Raw genomic sequence first — 19,996 nt, 5'->3', positions numbered from 1 at the left:
ATAGAGCTGATACTCCAAATTAAAAAAATTGCTAACAAGAATCGCGTTTGCGGCCTTCCGGTCTGCCACAACGACGCGCAATTTATTTGGCCTTACCTTCGAAACACTGGTAACGGAGGGCCACCTCGCCAGATCTTTGGTGATCTGCACCACATTCAAACCTTTACCGTTAGCTTTGGGCCGGATAAAAACCACCCAGGGCCCAGAAAAGGTTGAGTTTTCCGGATAGGTCCGGAGTCGGGATGTTTTTTCCACAGCTGTAGGTGGTGAGGGAGAACTAACTACTAGAGGGGCATGAGCACTAGCATTTGAAGGACCAGCTACTGCTGAATCCTCCAGATGCTCCTCATCTTCGTAGATGATCCTCTCATCATCTACAGCTGGTGGATCCAACCCCCCGCCTTCGCTCATATTTTTTCGCGGAGACACGAATGTCTACCGTGGAAAAATATGAGCGGAGCAAAATATGAACGAAATAATAAAGAGAAAATGATAGATACAAGAAAAAGAGAAAAAATGAAAAAAGAATTACCAGCTAATTAAGCACTCTTTTATATTTATGGCTCCTTCAATGTCGATGAACCCAACCACGTGGTCTTCTGTTGTTGGTTGAAGATGGCTGCTCCAATTGGTACTGGGCACAATCAAATGATGATATCCAGGGTAATTTGCCAAACAATTGCGATGCCCCTGGTGGTAATCAACCTCTCTTGGCGGTGTCGGTCAGTTTGGTGAAAATGGGAAAACTGCAATCCACCAATAACCCCACTTTTCCGAAGGGTTATGAATGTCAACTCTGCCCTGGCGAATGGCAGGAAAATGTCCACTTTTACAACCCGGCACACAACTCCGGATAAAAAGGTTAACCGTCCGGACGGTATCCACTCCCGGAATAAACGGACGGACAACGGACACTTTTTTCTCACACACTACTAGACACTAATGCTCGAGATGCGCGAAACCACAAGTGTTCTCAACGAGTGTTGCAAGACGAATGATTTTTTTTTTTTTTTTTTTTTTTTTTTTTTTTTTTATTTCTTCAGCACTGTTAAAGAAAACGCTTGAGTATAAACACGACCTCGAAGGTTTTATCCTACTGCATTAAACGTCTCTCAGTAGGCAGCCTATTGCGAGCCTATACAAACGGATAATCATGCGACAGATTAGCAGACATTATTGTCGCTGAATCCCCGAACCGGAGTTTTCGTCAACATCATCAGCAACGGCCACATTCACTGGCGACATTTCATGTTGACCAGACATCTTTCTAAAGCGGGCCATAGACTACACAAATGACCTGTACAAATTCGATGATTACACGACGACTGTTTGATTATTGCTCGCCCACACACGATTCAAACATATTTCACGCGAACACAAACGATTGCTGGCGAAAACAGCAACACAAAAAAAACATCTCCACCCCGGCTGGGAGGATGGTTTGTACAAAATATTTCTGACCGATTTTAAGCGGGCCACAGACTACACAACATTTGTACAAATGCGATGAAATTCGATGAAATTTTGTCGCTGTAAACAAGATTTGCATAGGTTGGAGTAAAATCGGTCGGGATCGAAATATTTTGTACAAACCATCCTCCCAGCCCCGGCCGGGATGGTTTGTTGCTGTTGCTGTTTTCGCCAGCAATCGTTTGTGTTCGCGTGAAAAAAGTTTGTATAGTGTGTGGGCGAGCATAGATCAAACAATCATCGTGGAATCATCATATTTGTACAGGCCATTTGTGTAGTTTATGGCCCGCTTTACTCCAACCGTTTGGGCACTCATTCAAGCAGTGCCATACACGATGCAAATCGTGTTCACAGCGACAAAACTTCATCGATTTTCATCGCGTTTGTACAAATGTTGTGTAGTCTGTGGTTCGTTTAATATCTTCCAAACGCTGGAACCGAACAACAGAAAGGGTTGCCGATTGCCAAGGTGTTTTATTTGATGAATATTGTGGTACCTGAGTAGGGCCCTTGCCAAAGCACAGAGAGTGTACCTGAGTACCGCCCTGGCATCACGAGTGACAGCACATGGCAGACCAGCAGATGGGTGATTTGTGTCCGGTAAATAAATATAAAAGTGATCTAAATACTCGCGGATTATAGTCTTTATGAGCCAAGTATCACAGTTGGCGACGAGGATAAAGCGATTCAGGAGGAATTTTGCCATACTACAACCGAGTTGTAGTGACTGTCTGGTGGACAGTGGTCGTAAATACTACTGAATTGTAGTGGCTGCAAGTAGCAGTGATATTACCACAAAGGTGGTAGGCCTTCGGGCAGGAAAAATTACCACGGGAGTGGTAGGCCTTCGGGCGGAAAACATTATCACAGATGTGATAGGCCTTTGGGCAGAAAACATTACCACAAGGGTGGTAGGCCATTCGGCGGAAAAAAAAAAACCACGGGAGTGGTAGCCCTTTGGGGTGGATAATTGCCGCTGGAGGCGGAAGACTACTTTGGTAAGTAGTGGATAACAACAATGTTGTTTATGATACTTAAATAAGATGTTACTTCTAGGTAACGGCTCTTGGGAGTGATCAAATTGAAGAAGTTATCCAAGCGGGTAACTCTTGGAACTTCTGGGTCCAACGAAGGAGCCGAAATTAAACGCAGATTTTCTGAATCGGAATACTGTTCAACCATGGAAAAGTGGGAGATCCCGCAGTTCAAGTTTAAACAGCTCCCACGGAATAGTATCCGTAATGAATGGCTCAAATACAAGCGCAATTTTGAGTTCATTATTGCAGCTAGCGGGGAGACTGATAAAACAAGAATTAAGAATATATTCTTAGCGAAGGCAGGTCCGGATCTGCAAGAAATTTTTCTGTCGATACCTGGTGCTGATGTCGATGAGGACGAAGTGCAAACAATCGACCCTTACAAAGTTGCGATATCCAAACTCGACACGTATTTCGCTCCAAAACAGCACGACGCTTTTGAGAGAAACGTATTTTGGACACTTAAACCGATTGCTGACGAAAGTTTGGAAAAGTTTATGCTTAGATGCCAAGACCAAGCAGGCAAGTGCAATTTCGGGAAGACAGCAGAGGAGAGTAAATCGATCAGTGTGATTGATAAGGTGATAATGTTTGCGCCGAATGATCTCAAAGAACAATTGCTCCAAAAAGACACTCTTAATATTGACGTTGTGACTAGAATGGTCAACTCGTATGAGTCTGTAAAACATCAGGCTCAGTACATGAACCTTTCCGGTCCAAATGCAGAGATCGATGATGGTGTTCACCCGGCATCAGTGAGTGGGATCAATAAGCTCCTATATTCAAAAGAATCTGAGTGTTTCCGATGCGGAAATAATGACCATACAGGAGAGGACAAGAGCTGTCCTGCCAGAAAGAAAGAGTGTTATAATTGTAAACAGCTTGGACACCTCGCTGTGAAATGTCCCAAACGTTATCACAAAAGAGACAACTTGGAAGCTCAATCAAAATGGAAATGTTCTTCGGAAAAGCGACCGAGAGTTGAAAACGTGCGTGAGCGTAAGAAAGACGGGAAAGATTACCGAAATTACATATTCAGCATCAACGGCGGCGTTGACTTTATGTGGATAGTACTTGGAGGCGTCATGGTACAAATGATAGTTGATACTGGTTGTAAAAAGAATATTGTAGATGAAAGGTCGTCATCTAATATTAACGATGATTAGTTTGATAATAACTCGTTATTCATTTTAGATCCTGGGAACATCTCATATCCAACGGAGTTATTATTAAGAATCAGTCGACTGAGTGCTCGGAAATATTCTTCCCATATGGCAGTCCTATGAAGCCATTGACTGTGTTGCAGAAATTTGACGCAACAGTGTCGGTCGAAGGTTCGAGCCACTCCATGGAAGGCCAAGCATCATTCTACGTTGTACAGGGTGGGCAACAGTGTATCTTAGGACGCGATACCGCAACCGACATGGGGATACTGCACATCGGTTTACCTAGCACCCGTAAAAAAAACGGTGTTAAACCTAAAAATATGCATTCTTTCCTAACGTCAGAGGAGATCAGGGTGGAATCGCGGTCGTCAGATCAGTCGCACCAGTAAGCTGTATCGAAACGAACTCTACTTCAAGGGAAATTCATAATGAACAATTTCAGACTTCAAGGATATAAAAAAAAAAAAGGTCAATTAACATGAATTTGCCAGATAACGATCAAACTTTCGAAGATAAGGGGAAGATGTAAAATATCACTAGGCTCCTTAGGCCTTACAGCAAACGAGCCTTCGAAGAAAAAAAATAAATTTAAAAAAAAAAAGAAAAAAAGGGGAAAGAGTCTGATGGTTCTCGTCAAAGAATCAGACATCCTTCGATTAGAAAAGTATAAGAGCTCAACGAGGATCAGCGAAGGATGAACAGTGGTTTACGACGGATGACCAACACAGATGTACAATCCGATAAGGAAGTTCGTGAGTTTGGGAAAGAAGCTGTGAACCCATAAGTTGTATCTAGTCGAGCCAAGAGAGAGATAAAAGGTCTGCTAAGTCGAACGATTAAATCATGTTATTTTGATCTAAAAAAAGGGGAGAGATGTGGTACCTGAGTAGGGCCCTTGCCAAAGCACAGAGAGTGTACCTGAGTACCGCCCTGGCATCACGAGTGACAGCACATGGCAGACCAGCAGATGGGTGATTTGTGTCCGGTAAATAAATATAAAAGTGATCTAAATACTCGCGGATTATAGTCTTTATGAGCCAAGTATCACAAATATAGAAATCAAACCGCCTCGATTACATTATATATATACTATGTTTTTGGTATAAAGGTATATGCAAAGGAATCTTGCACTGAATGCGTTCGTTATTCTGTATCAATGTTTATGATAATATAGACAAATCCACACAGTTGGCATCCCAGTTTACGGGTGCTTATGCTTTAGAAAGCGCCTTAATGTATACAATAGAGTTGTTTTTGACATTTCTCACGCACATTCGGGATCCCGCATTTCTCACGGGACAATTAACCTCCAAAAGTTCCAGTGCAAAAATCGAGCAGCCAGCCGACGAACACGGTCGTTTTTTAGGTTAATGTTCCCAAAATGAAAAGGTGTTAGTGATACGCCCTGAATTGTGACACGAATACTACTAGCGGCAAATAGGACTATAAATTAAGTCGATGAAGAATAGATAATTTAAACACCGTTTAATATGCAACTAATGGCGTATTTTTTTTCGATTCCGGATTTGGATCTAGAACTGTCAGAATAAAAAAATGATTTTCGGGTTTCGAGTTATTCCATACGTAGGTGTGCGTGAGAACGAGCGCAATGTTTACATACAGCTGTCAATTTGTTCTCCCTTCTGGATTTCTTCATTCGGTTCTTCACATCCGGATTGCCTTTTTTCGTGTCCGGATTGCACTGGACAGCAGATAGTACGATTTTGCTTGGCTGAGAGGTTCAAAATCGCGGCAATAATCATTTTCCCGTTCATTATTTCAACTGTTTTACTTTCAGCCAAAAACAGCTGTTTAATGTTTTGACAACAACGTTGAGAGTATTGGTGAACTTCTCGCAAAACTGACTTTCTTCTCAGGGCGACTCCGTCCGTTTTTCGAGCGAACCTGGGTTGCCTCTCGAGCAATAAATGAGCACGATGACAGCAGTTAGAGCGAACCTAGGTTGCCTCTAGTTTGCCTCCAGGTGAAAAAAAATACGGTATAAATTTTTCAATGAAAAGAAATATCATAATTTTGTGAAACTTACGATATTTCTATTCAGAAAACAAATATCACATGGATTTTCAGTTGAACAGTAAAATTTTAACTGAAAGATACTCGTATCATGAATACCATCTCTCGGTCATTTGAATTATTACAACCGACCTCAGTCTGGAGTTTTCAGTAGAACCAAACGGAATCAAAGCTAACGTTGAGTCGCCGCGACTATTACGGCTCCTCCTCTTCTAACATAGATTAATAATTTTAATTTTGTACGTCTCGGTGGTCGAGTGGTTAGCGTGGTAAGACGGTAATCGCTGGTCCGCTGATGGCATGGGTTCGATTCCCATCTCGGTACTGGGTGTTAAATGTTAATCTTAAGTTGTCCACGTCATTTATTCAGTCTGTAAAGCCTAAATCGGCTAAGACGGTGTATGTCTTTTAATAAGTGATCCACTTGGCAAAATGAAACTTAAGTAAAATGCAATAAATAAACCTATGATTAAAAAAATAACAAACCGGACATTATAACAAATTAGAAGGATATTTCACAGTATTAATATGAGTAGATCGGTGATAAGAGTAATCAAACTGTTTGATCTAAATAATAAAAAAAACTAACTACAGTTTGCATAGCCTAGACATTTATTGGACGTTTCATCGGATTAAAACCCATATTTGCTCTGCGTTTGTCGGCGACTTTGTCGATTGGCAGACCACATGGCCTCCAGTTCCTGGGCGTTTTCCATAGCCTTCGAAGCCAGATAGGTGATATGGGACTTCCGCTTGCTGGTGCAGGTCCAATCGCCCGTCAAATTTCCTGTGGCCACAAAACCCGTTTCGTCCATCAATTTGCGTCTCATGAAGTCTTCCTCGTTAGGTACAATGTCCGATGAGTTGATATCGATAATCTGCACTTCGTCCAACTTGGCCCGTTTAGCTTTATTGCCACCTATCAACGACGATATAGCTCGATCGCTAGCTAAGTTCTGTTCGCTCTCGTGCGTGTATAGTGCAGGGTTTGATTGGCTAGCACTTGGTCCTGGTTGCATCTCTTCTTGGGGATTAGATAATTCTTCGAAATCTTTAGCTGCTTTAGCCATTCGGGCTGCTCGTTTAGCTACCATAGCATTGATTTCATTTGTACTTATTTCCGGTAATTTTTCATCATTGTTGAAGGAGAAGAAATCTAATTTTTCATCATCATCGCCGTCGCTGTCATCACTTTCTTTATTATCAAGTTTACTTGATACAGTAGGTTTTTGAAGAGGTTTTTTAGGTGGCTGTTTTGCATTTTTGGAACGTTGCGTCACAGAATCTGGTACCAACATGTTAAAAGCAGACTTCGACTGCCCTGTTCCAGGTACTGTTGAATGAATGGGAAACGCCATTTCGGACTTCGGTTTGGGAAGCATATTAAGCAACCCGGTAGTTCGATTTGGAAGTTCTGCACCGATGATGGCCTTAGGTTTAGGTTTATCCTTAGTCTCATCAATCGAAAAATCATTTAACGATGGAATACTAATTTGAACTTTCCCATTCTTTACCTTTGAATGGATTGCCTTTGTTAGAGGAATCAGTGGAGTGGGTTTTTCGATTGGGACCGCTTTTTTTCGTAGGAATTCATCGTCTTCTTCTTCGACACTAACTCCATTAAGCGTGAAAATTTTTGGAGTGGGTAGATGAAGATGATTAGTTGGTTCCTCCTGTATTACTTTGTTTATCTCGTTAGTTGGCTCTGATGTTGATTCAGATTCCTGTTCCAACTGAACCGAGCCATTCTCATTTTTGTTAACAACTGTGCTTGGTACTGGGTCGGTTTCTTCTTGACCGGAATCTTCATCACTACTGTAATCGTATGCAACAAGGGACATTTTTCAAAACTTTAAGCTAATTCACTTTCTCCAACATTCAGGAAAATTTTATGGTTTCCTCTTCAAAACAGGATTACGCAATTATACCGCCAGCAATTACACCGCGCTTGGAATTGACACAAAATACACACGCTCCTTTTTTTAAACTCAAAATTAAGTAGTTTTGGTTCAAAACAGCACTTCAGTAGCAGCACTCAACTTTGAGTTCGACTGGGCAATCGCAAATCGGATGGTTAAATTTTTTTTACCCGAATGTTGCTGTTCCGGTACATTGCATTGCAATTACAGAGCGATGGAAAGTTTTGACACTCCCGGTCAAAGAAAACTTCCGGATGTTACTTTCCACGGGAAGTAAATAACATCCGGAAGTTTCCGGACATTTCAAGCCGCTCACCATATGATAACAATGACGGACAGAATTTTACGCTGACACGGTGGACATTCCATTATGAAGTTCCTCATAGTCTTCCGGTAATTGTTCCGGAACGACTAAATTTTGCGTCGTGTTCGTTGGTTGCTCTTCCGGTTCGAAGTGAACTCGCTAAGTGTTTTCAGTCCAACAAAGAGAGTTCAATTTTTAGTTCATAAGGTTGAACTCAGCTTTGCTCCCTCACCGAAGGAAAAAGGAGCGTGCACGGTTGTTGCAAACTATTAAGCTTGATGCATCTAGGTCCAACCTGGTCCAACGTCTTCCAGCTTTGCTTACCAGCCCGGAGCTCAGCCGGAAGATTTTTTTTCGATTCTATGAATTATATTTGCAAAAATCCAAAAATCAAGGCGAAATCTCTGTCTTAGCAATATCTTGATGATTGGCACAACTTCGTGTTTTACAAAAAATCAGAGCACCTGGCATCCCAGCCAGCCAGCAGCCAGCCAAACAGCCAGCTGTCAAATTTCGGCTGCGTTCCGCCCCCTCTTCCGCATCCAACCCTCGTCTACTTTTTGCCAAAGTGAGACCACCATATTTATACCGTATTTGTTTATGCCGAGTGTTGCACTAGTGTTGCACTGGTGCACCACTAGGTGCTGTCAAACTGTTTGTTTATTCGGACGGTGTTGCACTGGTTTTGACCTGTCGGAGTTCTGCTTACGGACGGTGGCCCACCGATAATTTTGCCAGTGTTGCGAGAGAGCGTGTGAGTGAGTGAGATAGCAATACACCGAAAATAATTTTCACTTTAAAGGTAAGTGACATCTGGAGTGAATTTGCGCCATACGTAAATTCATGTGAATTTTAAGTGACCGGTCAAGTGAAATCACTTAAGTGAGCGATCAAGTGAATTTCAAGTGAATGGCAAAGTCAATTTCAAATGTTTGCTCAGGTCAATAATATCTTTCAATTGTAGTGGTTTTTAGGTGAAATTTCGGAATATCAAACATTAATCAACTTTGTTTCTACAAAACAATTATTTATTAAAAATACAACGTAAAAAACGTCACTTTTTCTTCTTCAAAAAGATTTTTCGGCTTCGAAAAATCATTGACTTACTCACTTTGACGAGACATTCGGGTTGATCTTTTCTGAATTAATAATTAAAAAATAAAATAAATTTAACTAGTATTTATTGTTTTGCATGATACTTACTTTAATTGCACTTGAATATTTCCAAAATAAATCATCATCGGAAAACGTATCCGAAACCTGATTGCTTTAAAAAGGGTCTCTGCGACGTGTTAACCGGTTCACACGATGTTTCTGTCGGTCGACCTATGGAAAATATCATTGTCTTATAACATATAAATTACTTTAATTCTGCATCTACCAACTCAAACAAACCTCTGTTGTTTCTTTTCCAAACAACAATGAAACAATCAATACTGACATTGTTGACATTCGCTATGCAAAAAATCACTTGAATTTTAAGTGATGGGCAAGTGAATATTGGCTTAAGTGACCGGTCAAGTGGATTTCAAGTGAGCATCGAAGACATTCAATGCCGGTCACTTAAAACTCAAGTGATGAGCTAGTGTATATTGATTCGGTCACTTAAAACTTAAGTGAGAGGCAAGTGAAATGTACATGAGCCACTTGAAATGAAGAAATTCACTGCGTTTTCACTTTTAAGTGAATCTTCTAGTGTTTTTTAAGTGTGAATTTGGGTTCAGTGTACACTGGCGACGATTTGTGTTTGTTTTTATCGGGTACGGTGGAACACTCCACGAGCAGTGATGTCAACCTTCCAGATTTTGTCTGGATCTTCCAGACTTTTTGGACTTTTGCCAGACATTTTTTAAGGTTTCCAGACTTCCAGACTTTTGGCATTTCTTCCAGACAATTCCAGACTTTTGTGTTTGGACATAAATTGTTCTAAGATTTTATGAAAATTCAATTTTGTCATGGTGTAATATGGCAGGAAACAGGGTGGCCACCCATTCGGGAAATGCGGGAAAAAGACAGGATTTGGAATCCACCGGGAAAAATGCAGAAAAAAGCCGGGAATTTCTCCCGAAAAGTCGGGAATTTTTGGCTCGGTGAAAGTCTGTTCAATGAAGTTTGAACGAAAAAGGCGAAACAATTGTTAAGTACTTAAGTAAAAATTGATTCACAGTTGATCATCAATCTCTTTCTGATTGGCTTCGACCGATTTCTACCAGGTCGAAATGGATCCTCTTACCGTGTTGGATCGGTTTTGACTAGTTTTAACTTGCTTCATTGAACAACGGGAATAACCGTAACGAAATCGTTAATCCAGTATGCATCGTTAATCCAGTATGCATTAACACAAAAAAAAGGAAAACAATCTGTTATAGAAACTATTGCAAATCGGAAGCGAGAGGCGGCCGAGGAGACGAAACAATTGAAGCTTCTATCCGACGCTCATAGAGAGGAAGCATGATGGACGACTCGGTCAACGGCCAAATACCGAATATTGACCTTTTAAACTATTCGGCCAAACGAATATTCGGTCGAATACTCCAGAGAGTTTTTAATTATAAAACCAAGAGCGATTATTTCATTTTCCTTATATTTGTTCCATTGTAATACCCCTCATGTTTTGAATCGATCATTTCCAATCAGATGATATTACCATATGATGTATTACGAGGTCTTTTTCAGGTAGGGGATTCTCTGATATTCAAAATGTCTCAAAGAATTGAAAGGACATCAGATGACTTGTCGCTGCTAGGGCGTTCGTTACCAAAGATATTTGGATCCTGTGAAACCTAGAACAAAACATGTCAAAGCAGGTGCTAAGCAATTTGAAATTGCTTATTTGATATTGAATTATATGAAGGTCGAATTTGAGCAAAATATCTTCAAAATAGTAGTTTCAAAGAACGATGATTTTTAACTTAAAAATACCATACTTTCCATCACACGTTTCTACATGGTCGGGCAATTCAGGACGATTTTTGAAAAAAATATAAAAACAAAGGCAAATCGCAGAAATCTAGGTCTAGGTAGGTGGTTTCAAAAATAAATATTCGGATTTTTGTTTTGTTTCCTGTTTTACAAAATCGGGAATTTCATGTTAACATGCGGGAAAAAGTCGAGAAAAATGCGGTAAAAACCAAAATGGATTTCGAGTGGCCACCCTGAGGAAATGATTAGTAGAACCTATGAACTATGAATTCAATAAGGGTTCGAAACCTTGGCAAATCCTTTGAGGATGTATGTTAAATTGAAACTCAGACAGAGCACGTGACTGATATAGTGATAGAAAAATACTAGTGTAAGATTGAGATCTGGGGACCAAAAAAAAGGTTGCTACCTTCAAAACTTAGGTGTCCAGACATTTGCAGAAATTTCCAGACATTTTTTAAAAATCTTCCAGACTTTTCTGAAAAATAGTTGGCAACCTTGTCCACGAGTGGAGAAAACAAATACAGTATTAAGCCTAGTCCACACTAGGCAACATGAACTGCGATTTTTGTTATGAGACGAGCTTTGTTGTCTGTTGTTGTTGTTGGAAACGTGAGACGGTCTCAGTGTCTCCCGAAGAAAATGGGAGACGCTGAGACCGTCTCGAGACGAACCGTCTCCTAGTGTGGACTAGGCTTTAGATTCATCATGGGGACAACTTCAAGGAAAAAAAATTAAATGCAAGTATAAACCGTATAAACGGTTTCTAGTATATTATATACAACCGTTATTTCTATATACGCGCATTTATCTGTGCCTTCCTTTAATTAAAAAGTGTGAATTCCGTTATCATTTCAATTTGTAACATAGTTTTATTGAGAACTGTGTAACCCAACTATGACTTACGCAAGAATTAGAAATATTTTACAGGTAAATACATATGAGTTTAAGCTCAGATGAAGCTGTAAAGCTATGTATTTTGTTTTGCAGGAGATCACCGACCGCATCGAAACGTTACATTTGCCATACGAGGAAGAATTTAGAACACAATTGAAGTATTTGGAAAATCACGAAAGGGTGCGTATTTGAAACTATTCATCTTAAAGATAATAAGTATTATTTAGATTTTGGACTCTTAAAAGATAACTTTTACTTATTTCTTTGGCGACGATTTTTACATTTCGAAACCTAAACCAATAAAACTTTAGAAAATAATGAAGATGAAGCAGTTTAATTTTTCCAACATGAAGATTAATTTTAGATAGTCTATTGAAAATACGTTACAATGACATTTTTTACTGTTTGCAGCACATAATACGTGATTTCTTCCTAGCACAGGAATGGAACTTGGGTAGTACCAAAGTGTTAGCTGCACTGAGAGCTACAGGAATACTCATAACATCAGAGTATATATTAAGGTAGAAAGTTGGCTTGAGTTTTCATAAAACTCCAAATTTGAATATAAAAAATATATTACAGGTTACATTCTAAAGAATTGATTCAAAGGGTGATGAACGACTTGCTTGAAGCCGAACATACCCTACTTGCCGAACTGATCAGCTATTCATATCTGGGTGAGATTTAAAAAAAAAATCACAAAAACTTTAAATGACTTCTGAATACCTTTAATTTTTTCCTAGGAACAGACATTTCTGTAGAACTTTCTCAAATTGTAAACGAAACAATAAGTCTGGCTCTAGATGATTTGATCGAAAATCCAGACATAGTTTCGTGCAACTATTTGCAACACGTTAGACAGTTTCTTGAAAGTGACGAAATCTACAAACTTCGGCAGCAACATTTAACATTGTTACTCCAGAAGGGCCCAAACAATGATCTGGAGCGAAGCATACCTTTGCAGACGGAGTGGCGCCAACAAGGAAAAGAACTAGATTCAAGCATCTTTTGTCAAATTTTGAAAGAGGTAATCAAGGATAAAGATCAAACGCTCGAAACGATGTTTAGTTTCTGTAAGAAAAGGGATAACGTTTCATGGAGATTTTTTCTACAAATTTTACGTCTAGTGTCAATCAATATTGGTAATGATAAAGTAGAGATTCTACGCATCAAGGGTTTTCTAAAGGAACTGTTCGGAGAAATGGTTGATACGATGAATTTTGATCTCTTTCTACTGCTGATAGCAATTGTTAGGGAAATTAGTTCGGCCAACGAAAGTGTAGTTGGGAAATATTCCAGCTGGTACAAGACTACATTGGGCGAAATGAGCTATCGTTTCAGCAAAGAACAGTTTGTCGGTGTGCTTGGCATGATGACACGATTGGTGCCACTTGAAACGGATTCGGAAATGCTGACAGTGCACATTAATATATCAATATCAGCACCACCTAAATGTATGGAATTGGTGGTAACTTACAAGCAAATGTGTCGAGCTCATTTGACTAAACTTAACTTAGATATGAGCAAGGACAATCAAGACATGGACGTATCAATTGTCATTGATGATTAAACAAATAAACTTTTGTACAAACAACAGTATAATGGATGTAGTCGAAGAACTAAGTCTAATTTTGTAGGTCATCAAAATGTTTGAAACAGTTAGGTAATTTTGAAATTTTATTTCTTTCATAATATTTAAAGTTTTACTTTCAACATGAATGATTGAAGTAATAGGTTAAGCCCTGCACCGTTGGAATTTCCCACCAGGTTTTCAAAGTCGCTTTTCAGTTCGTCCTTGGAAGTTATGGAGCAGTCCTACGCCCACTTCCTGCTAGAGGCTTCTCCCGTTCGTCCCAAATCGTAACCCCATCACAGGCGCATATTTTCTTGTAGTTTTCAAATATACTCGCCGATCGAGCTATGATACCACATGCTAATCGCCGATCACTGTCAGCTTCAGCAATGACCACCGCCCTACCGATTATGTCTGGTATCGAAAGCTTATCACGAACATACCGAATTGTGGCACGTCCTGTGTCATCAGAATCGATCTCTCTAGAATCGTAGACATCACCGACAGAGGCACATCCGTCAGAAATATCTCCACATTCGTGAATGTTCACTTTGTACCTTCTGTTGGAATCTAGACCATCGATTGCTCCGTCTACCACGGCTCCGATACTATTAGTTGCTTGATTTCCTCCCGTAGCACAGAAACGAACCACACCTTTTACGTTGGTTTTTTCGTTTCCATGATTTACTATTGAGACAGCAGATTGTCCTGGTAGTCGGACAAATTTGTTCAAGATCATGTCTTTTAAATTCATATTATACTTTTCAAATCACTAAAACGTGAAATTTTCAAAAAGAAAAAACATCGCATAGAATTGAAACTTACCTCCGAAACCGGACAGGACCGCCCGGCGACCAGTTGCTTCTATTTTATTTTGTATTTCTATCCACGGAACGGTTGTCGTCACCAGAACACTACCTTTGTCCATATCAATGTCGATCTCGCCAACATCGGCCAATGCTGATCTGATATCGCTAGCACACTTGGGGTTGGAAATTTGTACCGCAAATTCGATCTGAATTAAAACAAAATTTTGATGCATTAATTTATTGGATCGAACGTGGTGGCACCTACCTTTATTTCATCCGTCATTTTACCAGTTTTAACAAATACAGATTTAATCAAGTCTAGCAGCATCTAACCGAACTAAAGTAGACTAAATTTTGTTTTAAAAATACGAGAAAGCCGGAAAAATGTTTTGGTTCAACATGACCATCATGACGCTCATATTTTTTCAACCATTAATGGTTTTTCTTGAACCATTTTTTGAGATTTTCAAAAGAACTGCGATAATTGTTGTTTTTTAACCGTGAAGTATGGTTCAATTTCAAGCATGACGGAAGTTCTGACAAAAAATTTCGAAAATGGTTAAATTTCAACCGTAAAATCAATGAAAAAACAGTAGCCATCTTTGGACGCGCGTTTAACTTGTTAATTTTTTTCCGCTGTGTGTCGAATCGACTGAATATTAGTACATTTTTCCATTCAAAGAGGACGAAACATCTTCCAATTTCCCGTTGTGCTGGACCACAGGCTGTTTCATAGGATCCGGATCAGGAGCTTATAGTAAAAGATTTGCAGGAGCAAACCACAGCTGTATAAACGTTAGCTGTTCGGGAAGTGAATTCCAATAGTGAAGGTTGCCGAAACACCGGGACGAGATACGGAATCGGACACTAACAATTTCCTGTTTTCCTTTTTATTGCAGTAATGAGAAGAGGAGCACTTCCACTTGCCCAGCGAATCTGTCAGATTCTTAAAGCTGCAAGTAGAAACAAAACACTACGGGCTACAGGATCGGGTGCTGCGCGCTCATTGGGAATGAAACACCAGCGCTTAATCCGGAAATGGTGTTCGAAGAGGTTAACAAACGAAATCAAAGCGCAACAATTCCTCTCAGTTGGTGAAAATAGTTTGAGTATCTTTATTGCCAACATCCAACAGTGGAAATGCCGGTTAGGTTAAGAACAATTTTTTTCTTGTATATTTGGATGTTCATATATTCGTAATATATTGTGAAATAAAAGCTTTTTAGAACAACCACGAAATGATTCTTGTCATTTTACATCTATAAAGTTCTTTTTCCGACGAATTTCTGCCAATTTTCACTTATTTCAAACATGTTTGAAAAATAACCATAATCCAAGTTCTCCTCGGAATCTCATTTAATGAGTTTTCACTGAAAACTCATAAAACGACTTAACCCACAAAACTGCCATTATGGTTATTTTTCAAGCATTTATGGTTCAATATGGCCGAGCGTGTGGTTTATGGTGCTGTTTGTACAAAATTGAAGCCATTTACTCAGCCCCCGCCGGGGCGGAGGTGGTTTTTTGTTGTTACTGTTGCTGTTTTCGCCAGCAATCGTTTGTGATCGTGTGAAATTTGTTTGTATCGTGTGTGGGCGAGCATATAGATCAAACAATCGCCGTGGAATCGTCGAATTTGCACTCGACATTTGTGTAGTCTCTGGCCTGCTTATCGTGTGTGGGCGAGCATGGAATCAAACAATCGTCGTGGAATCATCGAATTTGCACAAGCCATTTGTGTACTCTATGGCCCGTTTGGATTGATTTATTAATCGGGAAAAACTATAGTTGCGCCTTGCGTCAACTGAAACTTCGAAACTGCGTGTTTCGGCGATTAGAGTGTCTTTTGTGCGATCTTTTTGTGTCTCTTTTTTGTGCCAACAGTCTAAACAGACAGCCCCCATCAGCTCGCAACATCAGTTTTACTGAGCGATTCGGATATTTTTTTCAATTATTTTCTAAAATTGGCTCCATTATACCTAACAGCTGTTTTCGTCAAAAGTCGAATTTCTATCCTGATAACCAGTCAATCCAACAGTTCAGTTATTTGCGGCAGCTTTATCCGGAAGTTATTTTTTCCCTCTTTGAGTGAAAGTTATTATTCATCGATTTTTAGGTGATTAAATAAAGTATTTTTAGCATTTTTTCCAGGGGCAGCAGAACAGGTAAGTTTCCTTGTTAGAACTTTTAACACCTTCTGTCCGTGTAGAATTTAGCCATGGTTTAACGAGCAATGAAAAGATTTCTAGACAAATTAATCTCAAATCACTGGAGTCATCTCCAGACAAAGTTTGGAGAATATGGCAGAGTCATATAACAAGAAATTGAAGGTCATTCAGGTGGTTGATATATTTTTTTTTATAGGTATCGCTGCTGAATGAGTTTTTTTTTCTTTGGTTTGCTAGCTAGGCATAAAAGAACAACTTATTTTGTGATCGCTTGGAAATATTTTTAGTAGATCGAATAAAACATCAATAAAAACCCTACCTTACCTATAAGATCTTCTAGTGGATTTTCTATTAAGCAAAAGGTTAACATTTTACAGAAAAGTCTTTTGTTTCAATAAATTTCCATTTTATTATGAGTTTTACATTCAAAAAGCTAACATGATGCAAATTGATATTCTAAATACCTAGGTTAGAGTTAGAAGCACTAGTTATTGAACAGGTCCCAGATATTGAACACTAGTAGAACAAAAACCAACTTAAAAGACAAATTTTTCCGAACATACCTTGTGGTTTACTTTTGTAACTCTAATATACATCGATCCTATCCGTTTAGGCAATGCAATTCGATGAGGCAGAACAAAACCCACCATCGGTTCAGGAATGTGAACCAATGTCTGAGGAATGCGAGAGTTCCACACCAAAAGCTGCAAACGTTGCTCCCAATTCCGCGAACGGTTGGTTCAGAACACGGTTTTACTCGTACTCGAAAAATAGAGTTGCTTTCCGTTTTCTGTGTACCCGAATCCAACATGCCTTCGTGTACACGTGTGTTTTTTATTATGTTACCACATGTTTGTCTCTCCGAATTTGCTGTTTTGCATTCAGAATATTGTTTTATTTCTTCCCCTTCGATTCACTCGGCACAACTGGTTGTCTCATTCAGAATGTGTTATGCATTTCTCATTTTACTGAAAAAAATAACCTCAGTCTTTTCTATTGGTCAACTGATCTTTGTTTCCTCTTCTCGGCACATCTTTCATTGTACATCTACTAGAAAAATTGAAAAATACAAGAAACCTAGTGAAACTTTCGCTCCGAAAAATCTTAACGAAATTACTTTTGTGATGTTATAAACTTAATTCCATTCACCTATCGTACTATCATCTCCAAACACGGCTTCGCCTTTTCTTATTGATGCATGCTTGCATGACCACGCAACACGTGATCGATTTCATGTGATCTTCAAACAGATGTGCCTGGCTGATAGTGTTTGAAATGAATCATGAAATGAGACCATATGTAAGCAACAAATTTGTTTCATCTCCAAATACAATGTTTGACTCATTAAGATTAAAACAGGATTGGAAAACATTTTTTCAGCTTTTTTTTCTTCTGAGATAATTATTCTTCTTCATTTTACTTGAACCTTGCCAACCTCTAAGTGATAGTTTTGTAGATATAGACAATCCATATTTGTGAATTTGTAAAGATCAAAGTCCTTGGATAATGAGAAACGGTTGTTTGTGAGGCTTATCGCGACAGCGATTTGTTTACGCTGCCCTATCTTGATTTCTCAAGACTCAGTCAGTTGGTTCACAGAATCTACATCTATAACAGCTCGCATCACATCTCACAACCCTACTTAAGGTTTCCTGCACATTTCGCCGCTTGACTGCATAATAAGATTTTTTAATTTTTTTTTTTCAATCTGTATCAATCAACGTGATAAGTTTTTTATATCATGATGCACAATGGGCACAATTTTCTCAGAACCGCGGAAGAAGAAAGTCTACTGGAATTATTCGATACCTGTAAAAGAGACAAGCAGCACAAACCTAGACGAAGTACCTATCTAGAAATTTCTTAATGTTTCTTTATTTTTTATCCAAAATTCAAATAATTTGTTGATTTAAAAACTTCAAAAAAATATCTTTTCTACAGTTCGCTCGCGTGTTCGCTACTGGCTAAACGACATCGTCGATGAGATGCGTAAGAAAAGTCCGGCCTCCGTCCAAAAATGGGTGGATTCCATACAAATACCGCCAGCGGAGAGCACCGGAGTCGATCAAATGGAAGCTGGGCCATCCTGCCCTATACAGATAGCAGTCCCAGCAGTTGACCCAACATCCCAACCTTCAAACCCCGATGCATTGCTGATGGAACCGATCCCGACAACGTTGGTTGGAGTTAGCGATGAGTCCGGTTCCGAAATGGAAGCAGATGCATTACCACACGTACTTACTACAATTGAGCCTCCTCTTATTTCGGCTGGTCCGAGCTGCTGTAGTGAAGAAGAAAAAAGCATTGCTGGACCCCTCACTACACCCCTTGATGGGAAGTCCGATAGTGGCTCGTCCATTTCTATCAAAAGTTTACTGTCGAAAAAGAATCTGTTGGAAAAGTTTAGTCGCAGCAGCTCGAATTTGGAGCAGGAGAATCTCTCCGTTGGTGAGCAAGACTTGTATGTGACTCCCGATGAAGAACCACGAAAATCAAATTCCATAGCTTCGATAGGAAAGATTAAAATAAATGAGTTCTATGATAAACTGAGTATGAACAAAGCAAAATATAGCTTGATAAAATCGAAAAAGATCGATATCCGCAACATGTTTGGCACAAGCAAAGAAAATTTGGATCAAAAATTGCAGCCATCTCAATCGGAAGTGGACAAAGCTGTTGCTGTTTCATTGGCAGTATCAGTAGCCGAAGATTCGGAAACGAGACCAAGTACTCATACTGAATCCGGTGAAGAAGATGTCGACCCGAAAGTGATTGAGCCAGAGGTAAGTCATAATAAGTTTAGCTTTCCTTCTCAAAATTACCGTTTCCTTGCAGCAGTGTGCGAAGCTTAGCATGAGCGACATCTATGAGTTCTCCTTTGACGAATCATTCCCAAAAGATGACGATATTCCTGATGTCAGCGAGGAAGATGATGAAAAAGAGAACCTAGAAGTGCCACCACAAGCATACGGAACCTATCTCAATCCGGCTAAAACCTACCACCGTATGGGAATCGGTAAAATCGGTCGAAGCTCCAGCGAAAATCCTCGTGCCAATAACAAACGGTACAATCTGCTTGAAATTGGGCGCAGTTTCAGCGAAATGAACGACGACGATCAGTTTGTCATCAGCGAATGTAACAACAGTTGCCCAAACCCATCTTCGCTCAACACCAGTTCTAGCATAAACAATAGCAATAGCAATATGTTGGCTTGTTCGGTTCCAGTTAGTCCCATTCCGCGTACTTCTAGCAAGCTCAGTATTCAGCAGGACAACTCTTTGTCCGAATCTCCTCGGCGACGCAGCACTATGCTGATGAAGGACAGTTCGCTGCAGTCAGACTCTAGCCGCTGCTCTAGTGTGGAAAGTTTATTGAATGCTCGGAAGCCGGATCCGGAACGTATTCTGTTGAACTTGGGCTTTGGCCCAGCAGCTCACAACACAGATGTTCTATCGAGAATTCCTAAAAGGTAAAAACTGGGAGTCAAAACTCATTGAGTATGTATTTAAATATACCTACTTGTTTATAGATTTCTTAAACCATCTCAAGTCCGCGGGGTCGATACGGAAGCATTTCTTCGCCAGCAACACCTCTCGATGCATATCCACGAAAACAGTGTCCTAGGATATCGTGGACTAGTCGGTAAGTGTAATCCCTTTTTTTCCAATTTAAGGCTACTCTAAAAATGTCGATTGT

The 19,996-nt window shown here is 39.7% G+C and overlaps 4 protein-coding genes and 1 long non-coding RNA gene across 11 annotated transcripts; 3 read left to right on the top strand and 2 right to left on the bottom strand.

Moving 5' to 3' along the window:
• Positions 1-6,296: 6,296 nt before the first annotated feature.
• Positions 6,297-7,629, bottom strand: LOC129754709 (proline-rich protein PRCC). The gene has a single exon (XM_055750921.1). It carries the CDS (start codon positions 7,546-7,548, stop codon positions 6,340-6,342), a length of 1,209 nt encoding a protein of 402 aa, XP_055606896.1. The 5' UTR covers positions 7,549-7,629; the 3' UTR covers positions 6,297-6,339.
• A 3,936-nt stretch (positions 7,630-11,565) lies between these two features.
• On the top strand, positions 11,566-14,529 carry LOC129754637 (uncharacterized). Of its 2 annotated transcripts, none has more exons than XM_055750802.1 (5): positions 11,566-11,782; positions 11,843-11,929; positions 12,161-12,270; positions 12,332-12,426; positions 12,499-14,529. In XM_055750802.1, the coding sequence occupies exons 1-5, from the start codon at positions 11,750-11,752 to the stop codon at positions 13,317-13,319; spliced, it is 1,146 nt and encodes a 381-aa protein (XP_055606777.1). In that variant the 5' UTR covers positions 11,566-11,749; the 3' UTR covers positions 13,320-14,529. The 2 variants fall into 2 exon arrangements, with proteins under 2 accessions (XP_055606777.1, XP_055606776.1); XM_055750801.1 differs by having other exon boundaries at positions 12,493-14,529.
• Positions 13,436-14,534, bottom strand: LOC129754638 (copper chaperone for superoxide dismutase). 2 transcript variants are annotated; one of them, XM_055750804.1, is made up of 3 exons: positions 14,397-14,534; positions 14,148-14,337; positions 13,436-14,063 (listed from the first exon to the last, which is right to left on the bottom strand). In XM_055750804.1, exons 1-3 carry the CDS (start codon positions 14,457-14,459, stop codon positions 13,552-13,554), a joined length of 765 nt encoding a protein of 254 aa, XP_055606779.1. In that variant the 5' UTR covers positions 14,460-14,534; the 3' UTR covers positions 13,436-13,551. The 2 variants fall into 2 exon arrangements, with proteins under 2 accessions (XP_055606779.1, XP_055606780.1); XM_055750805.1 differs by having other exon boundaries at positions 13,446-14,030.
• Positions 14,535-14,778: 244 nt separating this feature from the next.
• Positions 14,779-15,370, top strand: LOC129758248 (uncharacterized). Its single transcript, XR_008739926.1, has 2 exons — positions 14,779-14,961; positions 15,031-15,370. It is a non-coding gene; the product is annotated as an uncharacterized LOC129758248 (long non-coding RNA).
• Positions 15,371-16,003: 633 nt separating this feature from the next.
• On the top strand, positions 16,004-19,990 carry LOC129757093 (uncharacterized). 5 transcript variants are annotated; one of them, XM_055754220.1, is made up of 5 exons: positions 16,004-16,296; positions 16,913-17,033; positions 18,241-19,082; positions 19,138-19,769; positions 19,830-19,990. In XM_055754220.1, exons 2-5 carry the CDS (start codon positions 16,916-16,918, stop codon positions 19,981-19,983), a joined length of 1,746 nt encoding a protein of 581 aa, XP_055610195.1. In that variant the 5' UTR covers positions 16,004-16,296; positions 16,913-16,915; the 3' UTR covers positions 19,984-19,990. The 5 variants fall into 5 exon arrangements, with proteins under 5 accessions (XP_055610195.1, XP_055610194.1, XP_055610198.1 ...); XM_055754219.1 differs by having other exon boundaries at positions 19,135-19,769; XM_055754223.1 differs by lacking the exon at positions 16,913-17,033 and having other exon boundaries at positions 19,135-19,769.
• The last annotated feature ends 6 nt before the right edge of the window (positions 19,991-19,996 follow it).

Source organism: Uranotaenia lowii, chromosome 3 (assembly GCF_029784155.1).
Source record: "Uranotaenia lowii strain MFRU-FL chromosome 3, ASM2978415v1, whole genome shotgun sequence".
Lineage (NCBI taxonomy): Eukaryota > Metazoa > Arthropoda > Insecta > Diptera > Culicidae > Uranotaenia > Uranotaenia lowii.
This window is presented reverse-complemented; position numbering and strand designations above follow the sequence as displayed.